This window comes from Sylvia atricapilla, chromosome 19 (assembly GCF_009819655.1).
Source record: "Sylvia atricapilla isolate bSylAtr1 chromosome 19, bSylAtr1.pri, whole genome shotgun sequence".
Classification (NCBI taxonomy): Eukaryota; Metazoa; Chordata; class Aves; order Passeriformes; family Sylviidae; genus Sylvia; species Sylvia atricapilla.
The window spans coordinates 3,772,990-3,793,593 of NC_089158.1; the positions used below are offsets into that span (position 1 = coordinate 3,772,990).

General features: G+C 50.2%; 1 protein-coding gene across 4 annotated transcripts in view; it reads right to left on the bottom strand.

Annotated features, from left to right (window-relative positions):
- Positions 1–1,658: 1,658 nt before the first annotated feature.
- The window catches only part of NSMF (NMDA receptor synaptonuclear signaling and neuronal migration factor), a 44,313-nt gene continuing 25,367 nt past the window's right edge, over positions 1,659–20,604 (bottom strand). Inside the window, exons 5-15 of one of the 4 annotated variants that reach the window (XM_066332518.1) lie at positions 19,682–19,750; positions 15,742–15,794; positions 13,744–13,833; positions 12,001–12,122; positions 11,058–11,141; positions 10,039–10,072; positions 9,441–9,511; positions 8,296–8,375; positions 6,616–6,718; positions 6,171–6,246; positions 1,659–4,350 (exon numbers count right to left, since the gene is read on the bottom strand). In XM_066332518.1, coding sequence (XP_066188615.1) covers positions 4,253–4,350; positions 6,171–6,246; positions 6,616–6,718; positions 8,296–8,375; positions 9,441–9,511; positions 10,039–10,072; positions 11,058–11,141; positions 12,001–12,122; positions 13,744–13,833; positions 15,742–15,794; positions 19,682–19,750 — 880 coding nt within the window. In that variant the 3' untranslated portion in view covers positions 1,659–4,252. The remainder of the gene's footprint in view (positions 4,351–6,170; positions 6,247–6,615; positions 6,719–8,295; positions 8,376–9,440; positions 9,512–10,038; positions 10,073–11,057; positions 11,142–12,000; positions 12,123–13,743; positions 13,834–15,741; positions 15,795–19,681; positions 19,751–20,604) is intronic. The other 3 variants (XM_066332520.1, XM_066332519.1, XM_066332521.1) reach the window with 3 other exon arrangements.

Below are 20,604 nucleotides of genomic sequence, written 5' to 3' on the forward strand. Positions count from 1 at the left end.
CTGAGGGTGCCGAGCAGCCCTGGCAGCAGAGCCTGGGAACAGGAACTGCCAGGCCCAGGTCAGCCAGGCAGGAGCTGTTTGTGGGGTGGATCTGTGCCAGGATCCCGAGCAGAGCTCACACAGCTGGACACCACATCCCAGCCTCACACCTCCCTGCACACAGAGCATCCCCCAGCGCTGGGGACTGAGCCTGGGGTGAGGACACAGGAGCACACGGACACACCACTGGAAGGAGGAACCCTGTGCTGAGCTCCAGGCAGCAATTCCAGCTGAGGAATGAAGAATAAATTCCTTCCTGGAGTTTCCTGCACAGAGGCCGAGCCCCTGCACTGGCTCTGGTGGCTTCAGAGGTGGGAGCAGGTGGGATCCCACAGTAGAGTCCTCACACAGGCAGGATGAGCTGGCTGGGTACCTTTGGCAGTCAGATGTTTTGCTGGAGCTACAAGGATTTTTCTGCTTTTGTTTTTTTAAACACAGGTAGGGATTATCTGGGAATTTGTGTTTCCCAGGCCTGGAGGTCAGCTGCAAAGGGAAGCTGGTGGCTGCAGCATGAGCAGAGGTGCAAAAAGCTTTATCTGTTTTTATCTATTTCCACATCCCATGGGTAACTTGAATTTTCTTCTTCCCTTTCCTTCCTAGCCAAACAAGAGGAAAAGAGAAAAGCCTCTCTGAAAGTGCCACATCCACAGAGCCTAGGAGCCCCCAGGCCTCTCCAGCTGAGTGAACATTCCTTGCAGGCACCAGAGAACATCCTCGGGGCCACTCCCAGCACATGAGCCAGGCTGAGGAGCAGGGCTGGGACAGCTGAGGCCTTTCCTGCCACCCTCCTCTCCTGGAGGTGACACTGCCAGCCCGGGCCATAACACATTTATCACACTTATCAGGTGTGATGACACATTTACCCAGGCAAGGGCTGGGGGTCACATCCAACACTGCCTCCAGCAAGGGCAGCACAAATCCCCACCTGTGGCTGGTGAACATCCAATTCAGCCATCTGGATTTAATCTGCTTCTCGTCAAGTGAACTGGGTGTCCCCACTCTCCTGCCCCTGCTAAAGGCAATTGCAGAGCTCAGAGGAGCAGCAGCAGTTCCCTCCTGGGACAGGGCCGTGGGGATGGAGCTGCTCATTGCTCACCCCTCGCCCAGCCCAGGCACACGGAACTGCCGGCGGCACAGGAGAGAACTGGTTTCAGACACACCCTGAGAGCAGGGTGGTGAGAGCTGAAGGAACAGGTAGGAGTAGAAAGACACACTGTCCTGTGTGCCCAGCAGCCACAGCTGCCCCTGGCAGGGCACTGCAGGGAGCCCCAGCACCCCTGGGGGCTGCTGCAGGGGCACAGGGAGCTGAGCCCGTGAGTGCTGCCCTGGCTTTCCCAGGAGATGCTGCAGGGGCACAGGGGGTGAGGAACACACTGAGCCTTGGAGCTATCCTGGCTGGGCCCATGCTGGGCTCATCCATTACAGCCTGCTCTGACTGAGGAAGTTCCAAGCTCTATTTTTACTTCTAAAGTTTAAATAATTGGAATTTTTATTTGCCACTGCTGACTCCTTCCTTTCCCAGCAGCCACCTGAAAAACTGCACCAGTGAAAAAGGGGAATAAAAGTGTTTTCCTCTGTTACCAGTGGTTTACACCAAGGATGCTGCCACACACAGGACATCAAACATCACAACTCAATTCCAGTCACAGCTCGGAGAGAATTTCATCTCTATAGGTAAATGAATGCTACAAAGGAAAAAAATATGTTCATGTCATAAACATCACAAGCTATGAGGAATATAGATCTTTGGAGGGAAATGCATTCATCAGTTGTCATATCCCATAAACTGCAGCAGGAGAACAGTCCATAGTGTCCATTCCAACACAGAAATCACAATCTACCTTCTACTTTGCACCCCAAGTACTACAAGTGGTTAGTGAGGATATACAATAGTTCTACAGAGAAATCACTCAAGTGGATACATAAATGGGCCCTTTGGGGGTTAAATAAGATTTTCAATAGTTCCACAATGCTACATTCATGCTACCAAGTTCACTGAATTGGGATTTGAGAAACAAGAACAGTTTGCCTGTCTCCAGTTAGGAGGTGAAAGGGTCAGAAAGGGAGAGAGTTTTGTGTCAGCATTTTAATCCTCCCACAACCATTTCCTTCTCCAGATAATGTGACTTTGTGCTTTCATTGCACCTCTGGCTCCCACCTCTCACCACAGTCTGGTGGAAGCTCCAACATTAAGCAGTAATTGGCATAAATTTGGGGTTCTTTTTCTATCTGGCATTTTCTTCCAAAAGCTACAGCCTGTTGCCTGTTTTCCCTTTCACTGTAAGTCTGGCAAACCTGACTGAGTCCAGGGATGAGATGTGGCTACCAAAGTCCCCAACCTGGGGGAGGCAACAGCCCACACCTGTCTGTGTGGCTTTCAGTGACCTTAGACTATATCTCCCCACCTATTCCTCTCCTTACTGTATGTACATTATCCCTTCAAAAGTTTTGCTATAAAACTGCTCTAAATGTAAAGGGTTCAGCAGTTCTAGTCAGGAGCCTGCTCCCCAAAATCACAACCACAGGTATGGCACAGGGGAAGGAGGACTCTACAGATCAGAACACCAAATTCTCTTTGAAAGTAGTTAAAAGATTTGTACATGTACTTTCCTTCACTTCACAATCAACAAATTTGAGATGCCAGGAAATCAGGAAAGTAAGGTAATCCTTCCCTGTTATTTCCTGTGCTTGTAAAAGAAATAACTTGTGTCACCTCCCAGAATTGCCAGTGACCTACACAGATCTAAGTACTATTTGTCCTCTGAAAGGACTGCAGAATGTGAAAAAGCCCCATTCCCAAAACTGAAAAAGCACCCCCTTACTTAACCAAACAAAAACAAATAGATTCCAAAAGATACCATCAAATATCAAGTACAGACCTGGGCTCTCAGGCTGCTCTGACAGAGCTCAGGGTTTTCTCTGTCCTGCACAGGAAAGGGCTGAGCAGCTCAGACCAAGAAACAGGTCAGGGGAAAAGGGGTGGGTTATGCACAAACAACTGGCAATCAAGTGAACAGAGAAGAGTCAAACTCATGCTCCAAACCCGTGCTGTGCCCTTCCAGAAGCATTTCTCCCAAATGCCTCAATGCTCAGCCCCCTCACAGGGGTCTCCACACAGGAAGAGAGCTCCTCTCCCAACACACAGCAAAACACTGGCATGAACAATTAATTACCATGGCTATTAATTTCTAATTCATTTTTATACCAAAGCGAGACTGACGGAGGTTTCCCAGCCAGGTCCCGCGTTTCTAACCTAAAGTATTTCAGCAAAACTAAAGTTCCATAGTTTTGCAAGCAGCAAAATAGAAAGTAATGAAGTTGTGGCTAACTGGAGGAGAACTGTACATTCGTGACAGCACGTACAGGTAGTGCAGCACAGCTACTCTGAAAAGAACCAAACCAATGCAGCAGACATGCAGGGTCTGCTAACTTATGTTAAAATCATGTTTGCTGGTGATTAAATATGTCTACAGAAGATATATTACCATTCTGAATATATTTTCAAGCAGACCAAAAATACCTCATCTATTGGTTATGGTGTGTTATTTTTAACTAATTAAATATCGGGAGGGATTTTACCTCCTCCCTTGCTATAAAAATTGCACTTATATTTTCTATTAAACAAAACAAACAAACAAAAAAGAAGGTTTCAATTCTATATCCCAGTATATATTCACATGGAAACGGGATCATCTTGCTCTAAGCTTGCAGGAGTAGGTGTAGCAGTCCTTGCTCTCCAGGACTCCCAGCACAGAAAGTCCCACCAGGACAACCCCCTGCTCCCTCTGTGCTCTGGTGACTTCTTCACTGTAGTGCATGGGTTAATTGGGTTTGTGGGTTTTTTTGTAAGAAAACCTGAGCTTCAAAAGTCTTTAAAAGGACCTGGAATCAAATCTGGCCCATTCTGACCCAAAACAGCTCAGTTCTGCCAGGAACTCCATCCTGTCCTCGTTTCACACAGCTCCTCCTGAGGCCCCACGGCTCGGACTGAGGCCAGTGAGGTGTCACTGTCACCCCCTTCCCTCCAGTCTCTCTTGGCCCAGGAGACTTTTCCTCCCGACACTTCCGAGGGCTCCTCCTTCCCTCCCTTTAGCACTGCTGCCTCCCGTAGGGCTGTGAAGGGCTCCCTGTGCCAATAAAAAAGTCTCTCTGCAATAAAGCATGACTTCTTGGACACTGGTGATGAGCTTCCTCTTGCAAAGTCTTCTCCAGCTCATAAAATGTCATCGTAATCCAATAGCTTGGAGTGCTGGCGGGTCTTCCAGAGGCGGTAAAGGCGGAAGTCAAAGTAAGTCTCAATCATTTGCTTACCTAGAAGTGAAATGAGGCAGAGGGGTCACACCCTGACAGGAGCACGAGGGAGAGGTGACAACACAGCAGCACAAACCCCCAGTCCCTGTGGGCAGGGCACAGGGACCCATCCAGGGCAAACAGTGACACTGGGCACGTGGAGGGGCCCGTGAGAACCAAACATCTTTTTAGATCTCCTCAACCATGAACAGCTCCCTGTAATCCCTTGGCAGGGTTTGTCCCCGGGGGCAGGAACTGAGCACAAAGTCTGTCTCCAGACTTTGACCTCTCTGCTCTGAGTGCTCAGGGGAGCTGGGGGCTGGAGAGGATCAGCCACAGCCTGCATGAGGCACAGGGACTTCAGAGTAAACCAAGAGTTAACTCCTTGTAAAGAAACGCTAAAAATAATTAACACTGAAAATTCAAATTAAAAAATACATATTTTTTTTAAATGACCAGGCCATCCCAGTCCTGCTCCTGTCTGTGCTCCCAGCAATGAGCTCACAGCACACACCAGTGACAGCTGTGCAGCCCCTCTGACTGAAGGGGGTCTCACAGGGAGCCAGGAGGTGCATTTGAAAACACAAGGGCAAACAACCCTGCACTCAGGCAGGGCTCAAGGAGGGGATTTTCACTTGTGAGGCCTGATTAAGATTAGTTTTAGATGACTTTGCAAAGGATTATGAGGGTACACTCTTAGTACGTCCCAGACTGATGAAGGGGATAAATGAAAATGTATCCTTCAGCCCAGCCTCCTGAAAGCTCAGCTGCTTTAATGCCTGCACACAGAACCCACTGCCTGGCCTGCTGAGCTGCCCACAGACCCGGGAATTTCCCTGCAAGCTGCTCCTGGACACATCTGAGCATGTTTGCTCTGGGACCTGTGCAGGCACCATGTGCAGCTGAACTGATCATGCACAGAGAACTGAACAGCCTGGCCTAGAGGGAGGTGTCCCTGCCCATGGAGGGCTTGGAACTGGGTGATCCTTAAGGTACTTTCCAACCCAAACCAGTCTGTGACTCTGTGAACTCTGTGACTCTATGAACTCTGCAATTCTATGAACTCTGCACAGCTGAACACCAATGTGTTCAACTCCTGCACATTCCTGAGGGTGAAGGGAGGTAAGAAAAACCCAGCAGTGCTGAGACCAGAGGTGTGGGCAGCAGAGAAGTGCCTACAGCTGAATCCTGCGTGGTTTTATCTGCCAAGAACTACAGCAATGATAAAAGGAAATGGGCAAATTCAGAATCTGTCGCTTGTGAAACTGCACTGTGAATTACTGACATTGACCAGCAAACAGGAAAAATCCTGTAGCTTCTTGAAATATCCTGAGCTACAGGAAAAACAAAAAAAAAAAAGGAAAAGGGCCAGCAGACTGAGCTGTAGAATGGTTCTGATGGGCCATATCCCAGTTGCTTATGGACACAATTCACTTGGTGCCAGTGGTTTGAGCTCTGGAGAAGAGACCCCAGCACACTTGGCTACAGAAAAGGTTCTGCTCCATGTGCATTTCCCCCACAGACTCCTCATGCCCTAATAATGATGGATTCTCCTACACTCAGCCTGGAAATCCATCTCCTTTGCATTACCAGGATCCTGGGAGAGGCCTCTGCAGCCTCAGGCACAACAAAGAGGGCATTTGAAATGTGAACATATGCAGGAACTGCAAGAGTAAAGCCACGGGCAGCAGCTGAATTACACAAGGTGGTTATGAGCAAAACAAAGACCATGGCAGGACTTAAGGGAGTCAGAACTGCTTTTTCACAAAGATGCCCCCTGAAGGAGGCAGACTGGTTAGCAAGGGAGGGGGGGGTGTGTCTTTGTACAGGAAATAAATTACCTTGAGCTGATAGTTCAAGTGGAGACTCAAAGGCAACCCTATAAGGATTCATTAAGTTTTTCAGATTCTGAAATAGCTGAAAGGAAAACATATCAGAGTTAACAGCTGAAAACCATGATGACTCCTGAGCACCCAGAACTGCCCATCTTTGTTCTGGAAAACCTTCCACCCATCTCCTTTAAAACATCTATCTCACCAGTAAATAAATAAACCAAGTGCTTTGAACAACTCCTCTCCTCAAATGTTTCAGTTATTCGTCCTGCACATCACTAATCCTTCCTCCCCTGCCCCACAATCCAGAGGGTGGTTCTCCCACTCACAGCTCCCCGGGGACAGGACAGCAGCACGTTCCCACCCAGCAGAAGAGGCAGATTTAGAATTCTCAGTGTGATTCTGGCCTCCCTGGGCCCAGCAGACACTCCAGGGGTGACCCACAAGCTCCTACCTTCTCCCCATTGGGGTTTCCAAGAACATAGCAGCCCATGATGTGAATGATATTTGGTTCAGGATTGACTTTACTCATCAGCCGGCTCAACCTCTTCCAGAAGCTGGAAAAAACAGAACATATCATTAAAAAAAATATATATATATATCTCCTCATAGGCACAATTAATGCCAAGGATGTGTGCACACAGCACTTAGACAGGGCCTAAGGTTTGTAGCCTGGGCAGGAAACTGTTCAGGAAGAGCCACTGAATCTCAGACAAGGAGGAACAGGGGCAGAGCCAGGGCCTGAGGAGCAGGTCCAAGTCATGTGGCAGAGAAGGAGGAGCAGCCCATCGAGCCAAGGGAGCTCCAAGGTGAGGAGCAAAGTCCCCACAGGAGGGCTTCTGGACTGACAGTTTTACCTCATATTCCCTCCAGCTTCCTCTCTCCCATTTCTTTCAACAACTGCCCTTTCTGAACACAAGGGTTATCAGTGCACTGGTTCATTTCCAGGGCATGAAATCAGCAGGGAACAGCTGGAGAGATTGTTCTCAGTGAGACAACACAGCCCAGGCAGCTCCATGTCAGCCTGTGCTTGGTGCTGCTCACAGTCACTCCCCTTGATGTGCAGTGACTGTGACCAGGCACTCAATGCCTGAGGGATGTGAAACACAATTCAAAAAAACCCCTCTCCTGGGCAGAGGGCTGGAGCTGACTTTTGGGGGGCTCTAAAGCCCAGAAGTTCCTCCATGGGTGTTCCAACCAGCCTGCAGCCTCAGCTTTCCTCAACACTGCCTCCCAGGAACACACAAGCTGGATGAAGACACTCATTTCCAAGCTCCTAAACTTTCAGCTGTGTGTTGGCATCTTTCTGCAGATCCCTGATTTATGAGTTTGGGAGCAGCTATGCCCAGGATGGGCTCAGAATCGTGGATTTGCACACGTGCTGGAGAATTCCACAGACACTGTTTGTGCCAGGGCATGAGATTGCTGAGCAGATGTTGATTTTAATACTCAGTTCTCATGCCAACAAAAAGTTGTGTAGGAACAGGTTGGTGTACATCCTCTCCTCCACATCCAGGCACTGTTAGCCAAGCAAGTTTGAGCCAGCACAAGCGAGTAGGCAGCAAAACAGGCAAAGCTTTACTCTCTGCAAGGAGCAGCAAAACTGCTCAGCACTCCCAGCTGAAGGCTGGCATGTTAGTGAAAAGCCTCCTCAGTAACAGGCTGGACTTTGAGCAGGCTTTACAGAGACAAATTCCATTTCCCTCTGGCCAGAGCCAGCTGTGGGGGAACACTCTGGATTTCTGCCACAGTCACCAGCTTAGCAATGGTATCACAGCACCAGAGGCTCAAGGTGTATACTCTCCTTTCTGGTCAGCAAAGCCGTTTTTAGTAGAAATAACTATTTTTTCCTCCTCTTTTGACAGTCTCTATCCACAGAGACACTAAACAGACAGAAGTATAAATCTCCTGGTGGCAGAGCTGCAGCACTCTAGAGATGAGCTCAGCTCTGCCACCTTTGCTGTCACCCCTGAATGAGCTGTGAGCTGCTATTCAGTGTCTCCTCAGCCTCCTCATCCCCCGACCAAGCCATCCCAGCTCCCTTCACTTCTCCTGCTCCACCATGTGCTGCAAACGTTGAGCAAACCCAGCAGAAAAATGCCATGCAAGCCCAGAACACGACACAGCCACTCACAGGATCAGATCTTCCTCCTTCTCCACTTTGGCGAAAGTGGCGACCTTGTTCTTTAACAAGTATAAGTGCCCGGGGCCTCCCTGCAAGAGACAGACAGACAGATGGAAACCCCTTTGCACAGGCCCTGAGGAAACAAACCCTGGATGTGTTTCCATCCATTTCCAAACCCCAGCCATTCCCAGAAGTGCCACAAGGGAGCAGGGCAGCCCTGCACTGCAGGCACGCTCAGGGAACATCCACACACGGGCAGTGTGCTGGGGGTTGGATTCTCTGGTTTTTGCTGTTCTGTGCCCACATCACTCCAGAAAGGCACAATAATAGATTAAAAACGCCACTGTGGGTGGCTGGAGAGTAATAGGGAAGACAAGAAAGTCCCTGTCAGTTGGGGATGTTGGGGGCGGGCAGAGGAGAAGCTGAGCACAGCAGGGACAGCAGGCAAGGGCTGGCACTGCAGAGGAAATGCACTTGGGCAGCAGGAAGCATGAACAGATTGACACAACACCAGGAACATTAAAATCTCCAGGTCACTGTGAAGCAAAGCTGCTCCTCTGCAGCACTAGGCACATGGAGGGAGCTAAGTCAGGTCACCTCCCTCACTTCTCAAGGCACAGCTGCCAGGGAAGTCCACAGCTGACCACCACGAGGAACAGCAAACTTGGCAAGGAAATCCCCAACAACCCCCAAATCCAGCAGCCCCTGGACTGTCCCAGCCACAGCTCTAGCCTGACTCTTCTCCTGTGTCCTCTGGCTTCCAGCTCCCAGCTGAGCCATCTGCCAGTCTGGCCCACAACACACACCACTGTCACTGTCACACTAAAGCTGGGTGGAAACCATATCTAAGATGCTGCAAGTGCTTGTTCCTGTCTCTGGAATCCTTTCTAGGCAGTGCTGACGCTGGTTTGTCTGGAGCTCCTTGAGAGAATCAGCCCAGCTCTTGACTTGGCCTCACTAAATCAGATTTGATTTCCTGCTGTCACAGCAACTTGAGACTGCTCCATGTCTGGGAAATGGGAAGTGAAAGATGTGTCTTGGCAGTGACTTTAATGGATGCTGACTTTGGAATATTGGTTCCTCTATGTCACTTTTCCCATAGAAAAAGACAAATTTGTAGCAAATCACCCCAGTGTTAAGTAACTTTCATGTACCTGGCAAAATATCAGCATCTTCCAGATCTTGCAGCCTTTCCGATAAATGTTCAGTTTCTTCTCTATTTCCTCTGCAAAAAACAAAACAAAATAAAATATATTGGAAAAGATGAACCATAGACAAAGCTCAAAATTAATTTTATCTCTTTACACTCAGTCCTGAGGGCAGGAAGCTGAGCTGGCAGGGGCGCTCAGTACATGCTGTGGGGAGCAGGAAATGTCAGCAAGGTGACAGAGCAGGGAGGGGATGGAACAGCAGCAGACACTGCTCTGTACTGACCACAGCTCTGGAGCAGCCCCAGCCCTCTTGGCCCTCTGTCACTGTTCCCACTCCCCACCACAGGTACAGTGAACCTGCTGCCTGTGCCTCAGTTTCCCTGCCACAAACAGTGAGTTTAGCCCAGAAAAGAGGCCACAGAATTGAGTGTTTATTGCAGCGGCACATCCAAGAGCAGCTGACTGACTGTCAGGGGTCACTGGGGTGACAAAAACACCTCTGTGAGTGGCAGCTGAAGCACAGGGCAGCTGAGTGACTTAAATATTGATGGCTACATTTGCATTGGCCAGGAGGTAAGGAAAGGAGGTAATGCTCACGTACCCAGGATGTCGTCAAAGGTGGCGTGTTCATGGTCCTGGAAACCAAGACAGGAGACATATAAAGGTTCAGTGTCACTTCACCAGCTCCCTAATAATCACACAATCACATTCCAAGGATGCTTTAAGAGCACAAGTACAGCAGCTGATGGCTGCTGGTCACAGCAGCAGTAACCCTCACCCTAAATCACATTCCAGCACAGAAGCTGGAGACTGAACAGTCCATGAAGATCAAATCCACCCAAAGGCTTGAAGCTGAAGCCTGCAGACATGTCCAAAGTACAGACTGTCCCTCAGATGCAGTGAACATCAGCAATGCCTATTTGGCCCATGTTTTGCAGCCACCCTCTGGCTTTACCCCTGCCCAAGCTGGCTGGCAAACAGCTGGACTCCCAACACAGCTGCCTCTGCCACAGCAGGGTCATCAGGACAACTGAACAACCCTCCAAGGAAGAGAGGCAAGAGCAGCAAGGCTAAACCCAGCAACACTGCCTGCTGCACACTGACACTGGCCTTGCTGGGCTCTCAGCCTCATCTTCCCTTGCAAATTAAGTGATTAGGAAAAAGTAACCCATGACTCCTCACTGCTGCTTCAGACACCTGCTCAGGCCAAACTCCCAGTGAAAAGTCAGAGTTAAATTAGTGACTACAGGGACGCCCCACTGCGTGTGGGGTGATGGGGCTGCTGGTTCACTGCTGAGCTCCGAGTGCTGCTAATCCCAAGGATGAGCATAAGGAGGAGCCCTAAGCCTGGCCATGCCTGACCTGCCTTCCCTTCAGAATCCTCCCAGGCAGCTTGGCTGGGCCTGCAGAGCCCAGAGCCCACGTGTGCCATGCCCACAACACCTGACTGTTCCACCTAGACCTGAGCCCCCACAAAGCTACTCCAGACCCCAAAGCTGGGTTCGACACATCCCCAGCCCCTTCCTGACAGCTTTGCCAAATCACATCAGCATTTTGTCAACTTAACAGGAACTAGGGAAATAAAAAAGTCTCTGTATGGCTCAGAACTGCTTTACTTACATAGAGGATGGGGATGATGGAGGGGTCGTCCCTGCGGATAATTGTTGGGACATACTCTGCTTTGGGCACCTTGGAAGAAATGAGCTGCAAACAGGAAAAAAGATGCAACAACATGAGGAGAAGGCAGTGGAGTGTGGGCAGAAGCACAAAGGCCACAAAACAGTGCTCTGTTCAGCTGCTCTCAGGTGTTACTCGAGGCAGCAGCTAACCCAGTCTATCCACATCCCAATGGAAGGTTTTAAGCCCAAAGCATCCCTAGCCCTGCCAAGTCCTCCTGAGTGTCACCATCTCCTTGACCCCCAACACAGGAGCACACAGCTCTGCCCTCAGGCTGCACTGGGTCCAGAACAGTCTGAAAAGGGGAGAGTGGGGTGCACAGAGGATGAAGCAACTCATGCACCACCATGGATGGCTGTATCCCAGCAAGGATCACTCCTGCAAAATCTCCTTTCAGCTGTAGGGAGTGTTCAGTGTCTGTGGGACCTGCACAGGGCCCAGCCAAGGGCTGGCACTGCACCAGGCACAGCAGGCACAGGGCTGCAGGTGTCAGACAGTGCCTGACAACGCTGGCTGAAGCCTCAGCTGGCTCCAGCAGCACCAGAGCCTGATTGTGATTCCAGGCCCCTCAGCTCCTTGCTGTGGGAACAGAGCTGGCAGTGGTGCTCAGGTCTCTACTTTCAGGGTTAACAAGCCTCAGGTTGACCTGATTCTGTGTTGGTGTCAGTTCTGCTCTGATTTAGACTGCAGGTCCCTCCTTCTAGTTTTCTTTCAATGCCTAACCTCCAGCAATAACAGAACCCATGTCATGTCTTGGTTCACCTCTGAGTGACCCTTACAGACACCTGGGGCAGTGCCCATACAACAAACTTTCCATGAAGATCCTGAATTTAGCAACACTGAGAGAATGAGCCCGAGGCAGAGCATGAGCTGTGGAAACTCTCACCATTATTTTTGGTGGAATAAAGTCTTCTCCGTCACATGCCATGGCTTCAAGTTCCTTTTCTGCTTCCCAGTTCAAGTCAAAGTCACCATCCAGAGTCCCGCAGGAATCCTGAAGGTCATGGCCTGCCAGAACACAGGGAGCATTACAAGGGCAGAACAGCATTCCCCACTCCATCCTGCCTTGGCAGCTTCCTCACAAGAGGTGCCACGACACTTGTGCTGTTTTGTCACCCACAGAGTGACTGACACCACTCTGGGGCTGGTGTCTCAGACAAACATGTAACAAATGAAGAGTGCACAGAGAGCTCACACCACGTTTCACAAGAACTTCATCACTCTTGCAGTCACCAAGCTTGGTTTTCAAATGCTAAGTCACAACAGTCACCCTGTCACTCCAGAAATGGTGAAGGAGACAGAACACAGACAGACTCTCTACACTTCAGCACTGCCAGGCTGATAAGCAAAAGTCCAAAGACTTCAAAGCTGGTCTCCTTGTAGTAATTACTGCTCTGACTACATCTTTTAAGGAATTATAAAGAAAATCTGCCTTCTTGGTCAGACTGATCCTGGCAGAGAAGTCTTAGAGCGTGCGTGAGGACAGCTGCAACAAACACAGTCATATTGCAACAGTAGACTTGAACTTGTTCTCCAAATCGACCTTACCTGTTGGCCTTCAATGCCTCCTGGGGAAAAAAACATCTGGAAGGAATATAATTGACCATAAAAGGTTAAAAACAGAGATGGTTGCTGGACTGAGGAAAGAGAACCGAGGTGCCACTGTTTGTGCCTTGGGGATGTCCGAGTGTCGCTGGGCAGTGCCTGGAGCCTGTGTGAACCACGGCTTTTCCATGGCTTTTCCATGGCTTTTCCATGGCTTTTCCATGGCTTTTCCATTCGCCTCCGGGCAGCTGAGGGAGCAGGGAGTAATCAGACTGCCAAACATCAGGGTCATGTTTTGAACCTGGCCTTTCATACACCTCCCCCTGCAACCTGGGTCTTCTACACCTAGCAGGGCCAGATCTCGTGCTTACCTGGTAGATGAGGGCATTTCATTAGTGAAATTCCCTTCACCATGGGCAAACTCACATCCACCAAGCTCCTGCCTACAAATATCTGTGTAAAACAGCCATTCCCTTTTTAAGAGTACAGTGGGAAGATGCTGGCATTCCTTCCTGTAAATGAACACAACAGCATCTCAGTCCCCTCAAGCAGAACACGGCAGCATTACTGGGGATTCCCAGAGGGATTCCTGGCAGCCCAAATGAAGATCAGATTGCCCCAAGCTATCACCTGTGCAGGAAATCAAAGCTCCATCTCATCAGCTGTGTTCTTGAGCTGTTCCACACTAGGAAAGAGCTCAGAAGGGGCTCCTACATGGGAAGCCATGTTAGCCCCACTATGGTGAAGGCAGCCTTGGACTGGTGAGCTTCCAGAGAGGTTCTTTTGTGCCAAGAGGATAAGGGATGATGGGAACAGAGGGCTGCAAGAGAGCTGTACCACTGGGTACCCTTTAGCAACTGCTCAATAACCTGAGGTTGGATGAGTGGTGCTCTACAAATAAATACAGGTACACACAGATGAACAGGTACATACACCTGGAGCGTTACCTGCTCCGATCTCAGGAAACTAAAAAAGGATCACAGACAGGACAGAAGGGCACAGAGGAGTTACTCCAGTGGGACTCCAGTCAACAACTGCTGGAGGGTTTGCCCACAGGAGGAAGCTCAAAGGACTCAGAACTCACTTTCTCGAGAGTCATGGAAGGAATCAGCTTTGATGGGAGTCGGGTCACTCCAGGACCTGCTGAAGCTCCTCTCACGCCGTTCGGCAAATGCTAAAGGATAAAACCAGAGCACGACATTAACAGATCCCAAAGCACCTCTGCTGCTGCCAGCAAACAAATCATCCAGCAGATTGCCACCAAAGCCACACATCACAGACTCCCCTGGGCTGGTCCTTCCTCTTGCCAAACGTGAGTTCTTTCCACACAGCAGAGACAAAGGGCCCACTTGTGCACAGGATGAACGTGGAACACAGAAAAAAGACAACACTTGATGGCATCTCCTTAAACGCACACAGCTCAAACCTCAGTTTAACCAAGGCCAGTCCAATGTCCCAGTGTAAGTGCTCAGACTCCAAGGCCTCACAGAAACAGGCACAGCACAGCTAATGACACCTGCATGGCCAGAAGGCAGCTGTAGCTCTCCAGTCAGTTCTCCCTTCATGTTCTACTGGCATCCCAGTCAGAGCTGGACCAAACAGCAGGGAGGGGATGTCTCTGGAAAGCTCATGGTTTCTACATTTTGTTGCAAAAGAGGAAATCCTTCAGCCTTCGCTTGCCTGCACTCTTATGAGCACTACTCATGGCTTTTTTTCCTCCCAAGGAGTGCTGTATTGTTTGCACCAGCATTTCCCAAGCACAATCCAGGGATCTTGGCTCAGACAGCTGCACCACAGGCAAATTCCTGGGAACTGGCAACCACCAGGTTTGACTTGGCAAGCCCATGTGAGCGCCATTATGCTGGGATTAACAGCCACTTATGGGCACTAATACCTATTTCTGGTGGCAGACAGAGTGTGCAACAGGGCATTGAGAAACAGCAGCACAGGAATTCACTGTGGATCAGCATCACAAGAGCAGCCTGTGCTGAAGTGTGTCGAGGGTGGGTGTCTGGGGAGACAAACCACATCTTCAGTTCTTCAGGTGATCTCCATCCTCAGCTTTGAGTTAAACTCAGGCATTCAGCTACTGTGCACACAAAGAAAGCTTTGAAAACATGACCCAAGAGTTCCTGAGGCAGAGGCATGCTTGAGTTTCCCGGAGGTGAGCCCTGTCCACATCAGGCAGTGCTAACTCAGGTGCCAATGAAGACTCTGGAAAGGGCAAAGCTCTTTGCTGATCACTTCCCATAGCATATGAGAAAGGAAAGAATGCAAACTGAACTCAGCAGTGCTTTGCTGTGGGCACTCTGTACATGATGCCTGGCCAGGGGGTGGGAAGAACAAGGTGCTTTCTCTTCTGGAGCAATCCTCAGCTCCCAGGAGCAGGTTACACCACTTTCACAGCACTAAAGGAGTTGCCCAACCAAGTTTTGGAGGATTATTGCCTTCCCCAGGGAAAGGGAACTGCCATTTTGCAGGCCTAAGAGGTGATTTCTTCCCCAGTGAGGCATAACACTCCCTGATTTGCCCTTTGCTCCAATCTCTTCTCCGATCTTCTTCTTTCTTCTTTTCACCACCATCTCAGCTCCCACCAGGCAACTCTCCCCTGAGCCTGCTGTGGAGATGGCAGTGGGACAGGGGAGGAGGGGACAGCCAGCAGGCTGTGTGGCACATGGAGCCACAGCTGGTCACAGCTGCAGAGAGGCCAGGCAGCTCTGCTGGACTCCCAGCTTGGGTTCTCCTCACTGGCCTCCATACCAGTGATCACCAAAATCCACACAAGGGACAAGGATGCTGCAGCTCTCCTTCCACACCTTGCACCAGAGATGTCCCACAGCCACAGCAGAGAGTCCTTGGGAACAGCCTCCAGGCTGCTGCAGGCATCCACATGTCCTGGACACTTAAAACCACCTGACCTTCTTGTTTGTACAATAAAATGGCACCAACAGGTCAAATCCTCTCTCCAGCCCAAAGCCAGGTCCCTTCAACCAACACTTGCATGGGACATTCAATGAACTGAATTCCCACAAACCCCACAAAGCCCAGCTCCTCACAGCCACACTTCCAGGTGCTCACTTACTTTGTGCTTTAACCCTTCGGCTCCCCACCATGCGGAGGTGCTTCCGAAAATTCCTGAAAGAAAGGCCAAACACAAGCTTTGAGAAAGGTGACACGAAGCAACACCTGGGCCCAGCAGGACTCTGAAAACAGGGAGGAAGAAAATAAAATGGGGATGATGGTGTATTTCTTCCTGGGCATCCCAAGGCTAGAGACCAGGTCTCCAACCTGCAGTGCTTTAGTGCTGGGGATGGTGATGTTTGTTGAGTGGGGCTGTTCTGAGCTCTCTGCACTGATGGTACAGAGCAGGTGAGGTCTCACAGGGCAGCCCCCTGCTCATGGCTGCTTTCCCTTTTCTCTGGTTAAGCTTTACTGGTGCTGTATTTGCTGAGGACACCCACTGCCCGTGCTGGCAGTGTTCCCTCTTTTCCTGGTAAAGAGCAGTAACTGCTTCCTCTCTCCAGCAGGAACGTGGGGTGCCCAGGCTGTGCAAACACCACATTCGTGGCTGTGCTCATTCCCAAACACAGCAACTCCTAAAACCCCTCCCATGCTGTTGGTAACCATGCAGCCTGTGCTGCTCTCCAGGCAGAGCTGGGGAGGACCAAAGCAGGTTCTCCCTCCTTGCACAGCAGAGTTCAGTGATGCTGCCTGTCCCCACGGGCCTGCTCTCCCCGTGTGCTGCCCTGCCCTGGCCTCACAGGCAGTTCCAGAGGGGCTCCAGAGCACACAGCTCCAGGGCAAAGCCCTGGGGAGCAGCTACACCCCAGAGGGAGGTCTGTGTGAAACAGAATGTCCTGGCCACTCCTGAGAGGCCATGGCTATGGGACTCTGTCCAGCCCCTCCGAGTGCAAGGGACCAGTTTCTCTTAGTTTCTCATCACTCACGAGGCAGGAACAGGACAGGAACAAACAGGACACCAGAAGAGACAGGGAGAAGCAGCACCAAGAGCAGTGTCACCTCTCCATGAACCCTATTTAGTGACTGTGGCTTCACTCCACAGTGCAGCCCCAGTATGACAAGAGAGCACTGGGCATCCTGGAGTGGGAAAGCCTTCCTGGACTCCTCGTGTCCCCAACACACAGGGCAAACACCAGGCAACAGACACCACAGCTGGTGAAAGAGGTAAGTCACAACTTGTCTGGCTCACACACACAGGTTAGTGGGATGAGTAAGGACATGGTACAACCATGCAGATGCTTTAGCAAACTGATTGGACCAAAAGACACTTCCAGCACTGACAAGAAGTTGTTCAGAGAAACTCAGATACATCTGCTCCTGTCCAGGAGATCCACATAAACACAGTCCTCATGGGAGAGCACTTCACTCACGTCACCTCCTGCACTTCTCTTTAGCCTGGGATCCCTCGTTGTCATCAGGCTCCAAATTCACCAAGAAGCAAAACCAGCAGCTGGGAGCAGCACTGTTTCATGCCAAACTTCTGTCTACACTTGGGCTATTAAAGTTTCCCAAAGATTTATTATGTCTCTACTTGGGGGCATGAAGATTGACTGCTGTGGATCAGACAAATGCCTCTTTAGACATATCCGTGGCGTGGCCCTCTGCACAAAGCCTTCTGGAGTGCACCATCACTGACAACTGGGTCTGTCTTACAGTGCATTACGTTAAAATCAAAACAAATACAACATTTTAAGGGAACCAGGGCTGTTCTTTACACAAAAAAGTCTTAGACGTATGTCATATGGAAATCTTTATGATCTGTTCTGAGCCTGAGACCATACCAATGTTAATTGCCCAAGGCCACTGACACATCCTTTAGGCTTTTGGCATTTTGGAGTAAACTCCACTTTTCTGTTAAATGCTCAGCTGTCTTGTCCACAGAGGAGTTTCTTCAGACCTGGGGGAAGAGGGGTAAAGCAGCCTTTGCCATGGAGGAAGGTTGCTCCCAGCTGCCTGGACAGCTTGGGCTCTCCCATGAGAGACCTAAATACTGCCTTCTAAACACTGCTGAGAGCAGCTCCAAGGAGAATCCAGCTGTTCCAGGTTAACCACTGCACTAAATACTCACAGAATGGGACAAAGGCCCATTTGCTCCATCTATTTTCTTCTAGAAAAAAACAGCACTTTGGAAAAGAAGTGCAAGTCTGGGACTGCCTCCTAAAGTGGCCATGCTGTGAGCACCTAGATCCTTCTGAGGGCTCCTTGCAGCTGCCTGGCCCCTCAGGCTCCTCTGTGCCTGCATGTCAGCACGACAGGACTGGCCCTGGGAAAGGTGCAACCAGCTCTGTGAGCAGTGGGGCTCCCTAAACCTGCCCAGCCTTCCTGCCTGGCTCCTGCAACTGCACCCAGGAATCTGTGGTGTTTGACCCCTTGCAAGATCCCTTCACTCATCATGACACAACCAGAATCCCTCAATTTTCAGCGATGAAATCTCCTCATCACTCGCTTTTCTGAACAGCTCTCCTCCAGTGTGCCTCATGGTCTGCATGACCCCATGGCACCTCCAGGGTATCCATCCCAGCCAGAGTGGCTCCAGGACACTGCAGTCCCACTCCACAGCCTGCAGCTCTGCCTGCAGTGGGTCATCACACTCTGCCCAGAAGCCTTTTCACTACCCAAACTCCTGGCAGCACCTCTCACATTCCCCTCTGGCTGCTTCTGCAGCAGACAAAGCTCTGGGCATCTCTCACTCCACAGGCAGCATCCCTGTGGCCACATCACACAATCCAGCCTCCCTGGACACCAGGACTCAGCACTGAAGGGCTGTGTGAGAACAGCTGAACCCTGAAACACCCACAAAGAGCTGCACAGCAGCCAAACCACAGCGGGGTTCTCCTGGCTCCCTGCAGGAAAGAGCTGAACTCTGCCAGCAATCTCTGCAGCCAGAGCCCCCCAGTGCTGTCCCACCTCCTCTCTGGGACTCAGACACAGCCAGGCTCCCTGCCCTGCCCTGCCCTGCAGTGAGAACAGCAGGAGAAGGGACACGCTGGACGTGGCTCAGGTGACTCTGTCCTCTCTCCTGACTATGCAGCCCCACCAACACTGCTCCTGTACTCACAAGCCATTTTCTAACCAAGACTTGCCTCTGACTAACGAATTCTGAGAAATCTCTCTTTTTAAAGATACACTGTCTATTTGCTTCGAGTGTCTTTGGTTTGGATTTTTATTTCTCTTTGTTATTGATGAAAAAAACTTCATCACTCTGAAGTGCTAAAAAAAAAATACTGCCTGGCAATTTCTCAGTTAAGAAAACCTGATGTTTCTCCCACTTGGTTTTGAACAGTGCTGAAGTGATCATTGCAGTTTTAAACCAATGACACAGATGCTGTGTTATCCTTTTTAGTAGGCTGCCACAAGTCTTGGCACATTTAAAAAACCAAACCTGTTTTGATTCCTACTGTGAGTAAGTGATGTGCCATAGGAAGCCTGCAAAAGGAAACCAGGCCCTTCTGTAATATCTGGACGAGGAATCAGTCCCCATCCACTTTTACTTCCCTTCCATTATTGAAAAGAAAGACTTAAAAGTAGACTTTTGGTCACTAGAGACGTCAATTTTGCCTAGGTCTTAAATTTTTGAGGTGCATTTGTATATGCAGCAATGGCACATACAGTATTTATCTAACCTCAAACAAATTCCTCCCTGTGGCAGGGCAGTTGGAATTAGATCATATTTTAGGTTTCTTCCAACCCAAGCCATTTTGTGATGATATGAAATTCCAAGTTGGAATGAGGAAATTGTATCTTTAATTTTTAAAGTATGTATTTTTCCGCCTGAGGCACAGAACATGTGGAATGCTAAAAGCAACTTGACAGTGTTCTTTAAGAAGATGGAGATCAGCTATCCTGAGCATCCTTCACCTCCACAGCTCCAGCAGAGCCACTGGCAGTGTCCCCAGGACAGCACAGAGACAGGGACAGCCACGGTCAACGCCACTAGGGTTCAGTAGTGACCCCAAGGGCCCATGCAACACCAGGTCACAGCTGGGGGGAAGGGGCCCTACCTCTGGATAAGAGCTGCAGAATCATTCTCTCGTTTCCGTCTCTTCCTCTCTGCGTAGCCCCTGAACGCCCTGGGAAACCATTTCAAGCCATTAACCAAGTCCACAGCTTGGAGAGGACACGGGACACACAGAGGGGAGCTCTCAGCAGACAACAGAGGTGGAGCTGCCCAGCGGGGAGCACAGGGGTCAGGGCTGGGCAGGCACTCAAACCACAGCTCCTCACTCCCTAGGGCTGCTCCTCGAACATCAGAACGTGGCCCAAAGGAGAAATCACCATCCCTGCTCTGCAGAAAGGACCTGCAGCCACACCCTCTCTGCACACCAGCATCGAGAGGGACAAAGAGTGCCAGCAGCTGAGGGCTGCACTCTGAGGATGTTTTGGTGGGATCCACATAGGCCTACCAGGTGTAGCCACCTAACCTCCTGCCAGCTGACAGACACCCCTAGCACAGGGACAGCATGAGTGAATATGATAGACAGGAGAGGAGAGCTTATCCAGGACACCAACAGACAAGGAGATAAAAGAAATAAGATTATACTTACGAGATGCTAGAGATTCCAGGAGATGCAGGGAAAAAGAGAGAGAAGAGGAATTCATTAGTGCTCAGCCCCAGCCAGCATTCTGAGGGAATTCTCACTCCAGAAGGAATATTTCTCTTTAGGTGGAAGGAAATTGCTTTTTAAATTAAACATTTCTCAGTGGTGAGACTCCTTGACTGAGCTCAATCCTCCCTGGGGTAGGGCTGACATGTGGCTTGGATGCAAACTGAGCTCCACGTAGACCCAGAGGATGTTCAGATGTACAAGAGCTGAGTGTGGCCTGTCAGGCTGAAGCACTATGAGCTCCTGGAGCAAGGAGAGCTGCTCCCACCACAACAAACACTGCTGAAGCTAGTTCATGCTGACTGCTCCATGAAGGGAGC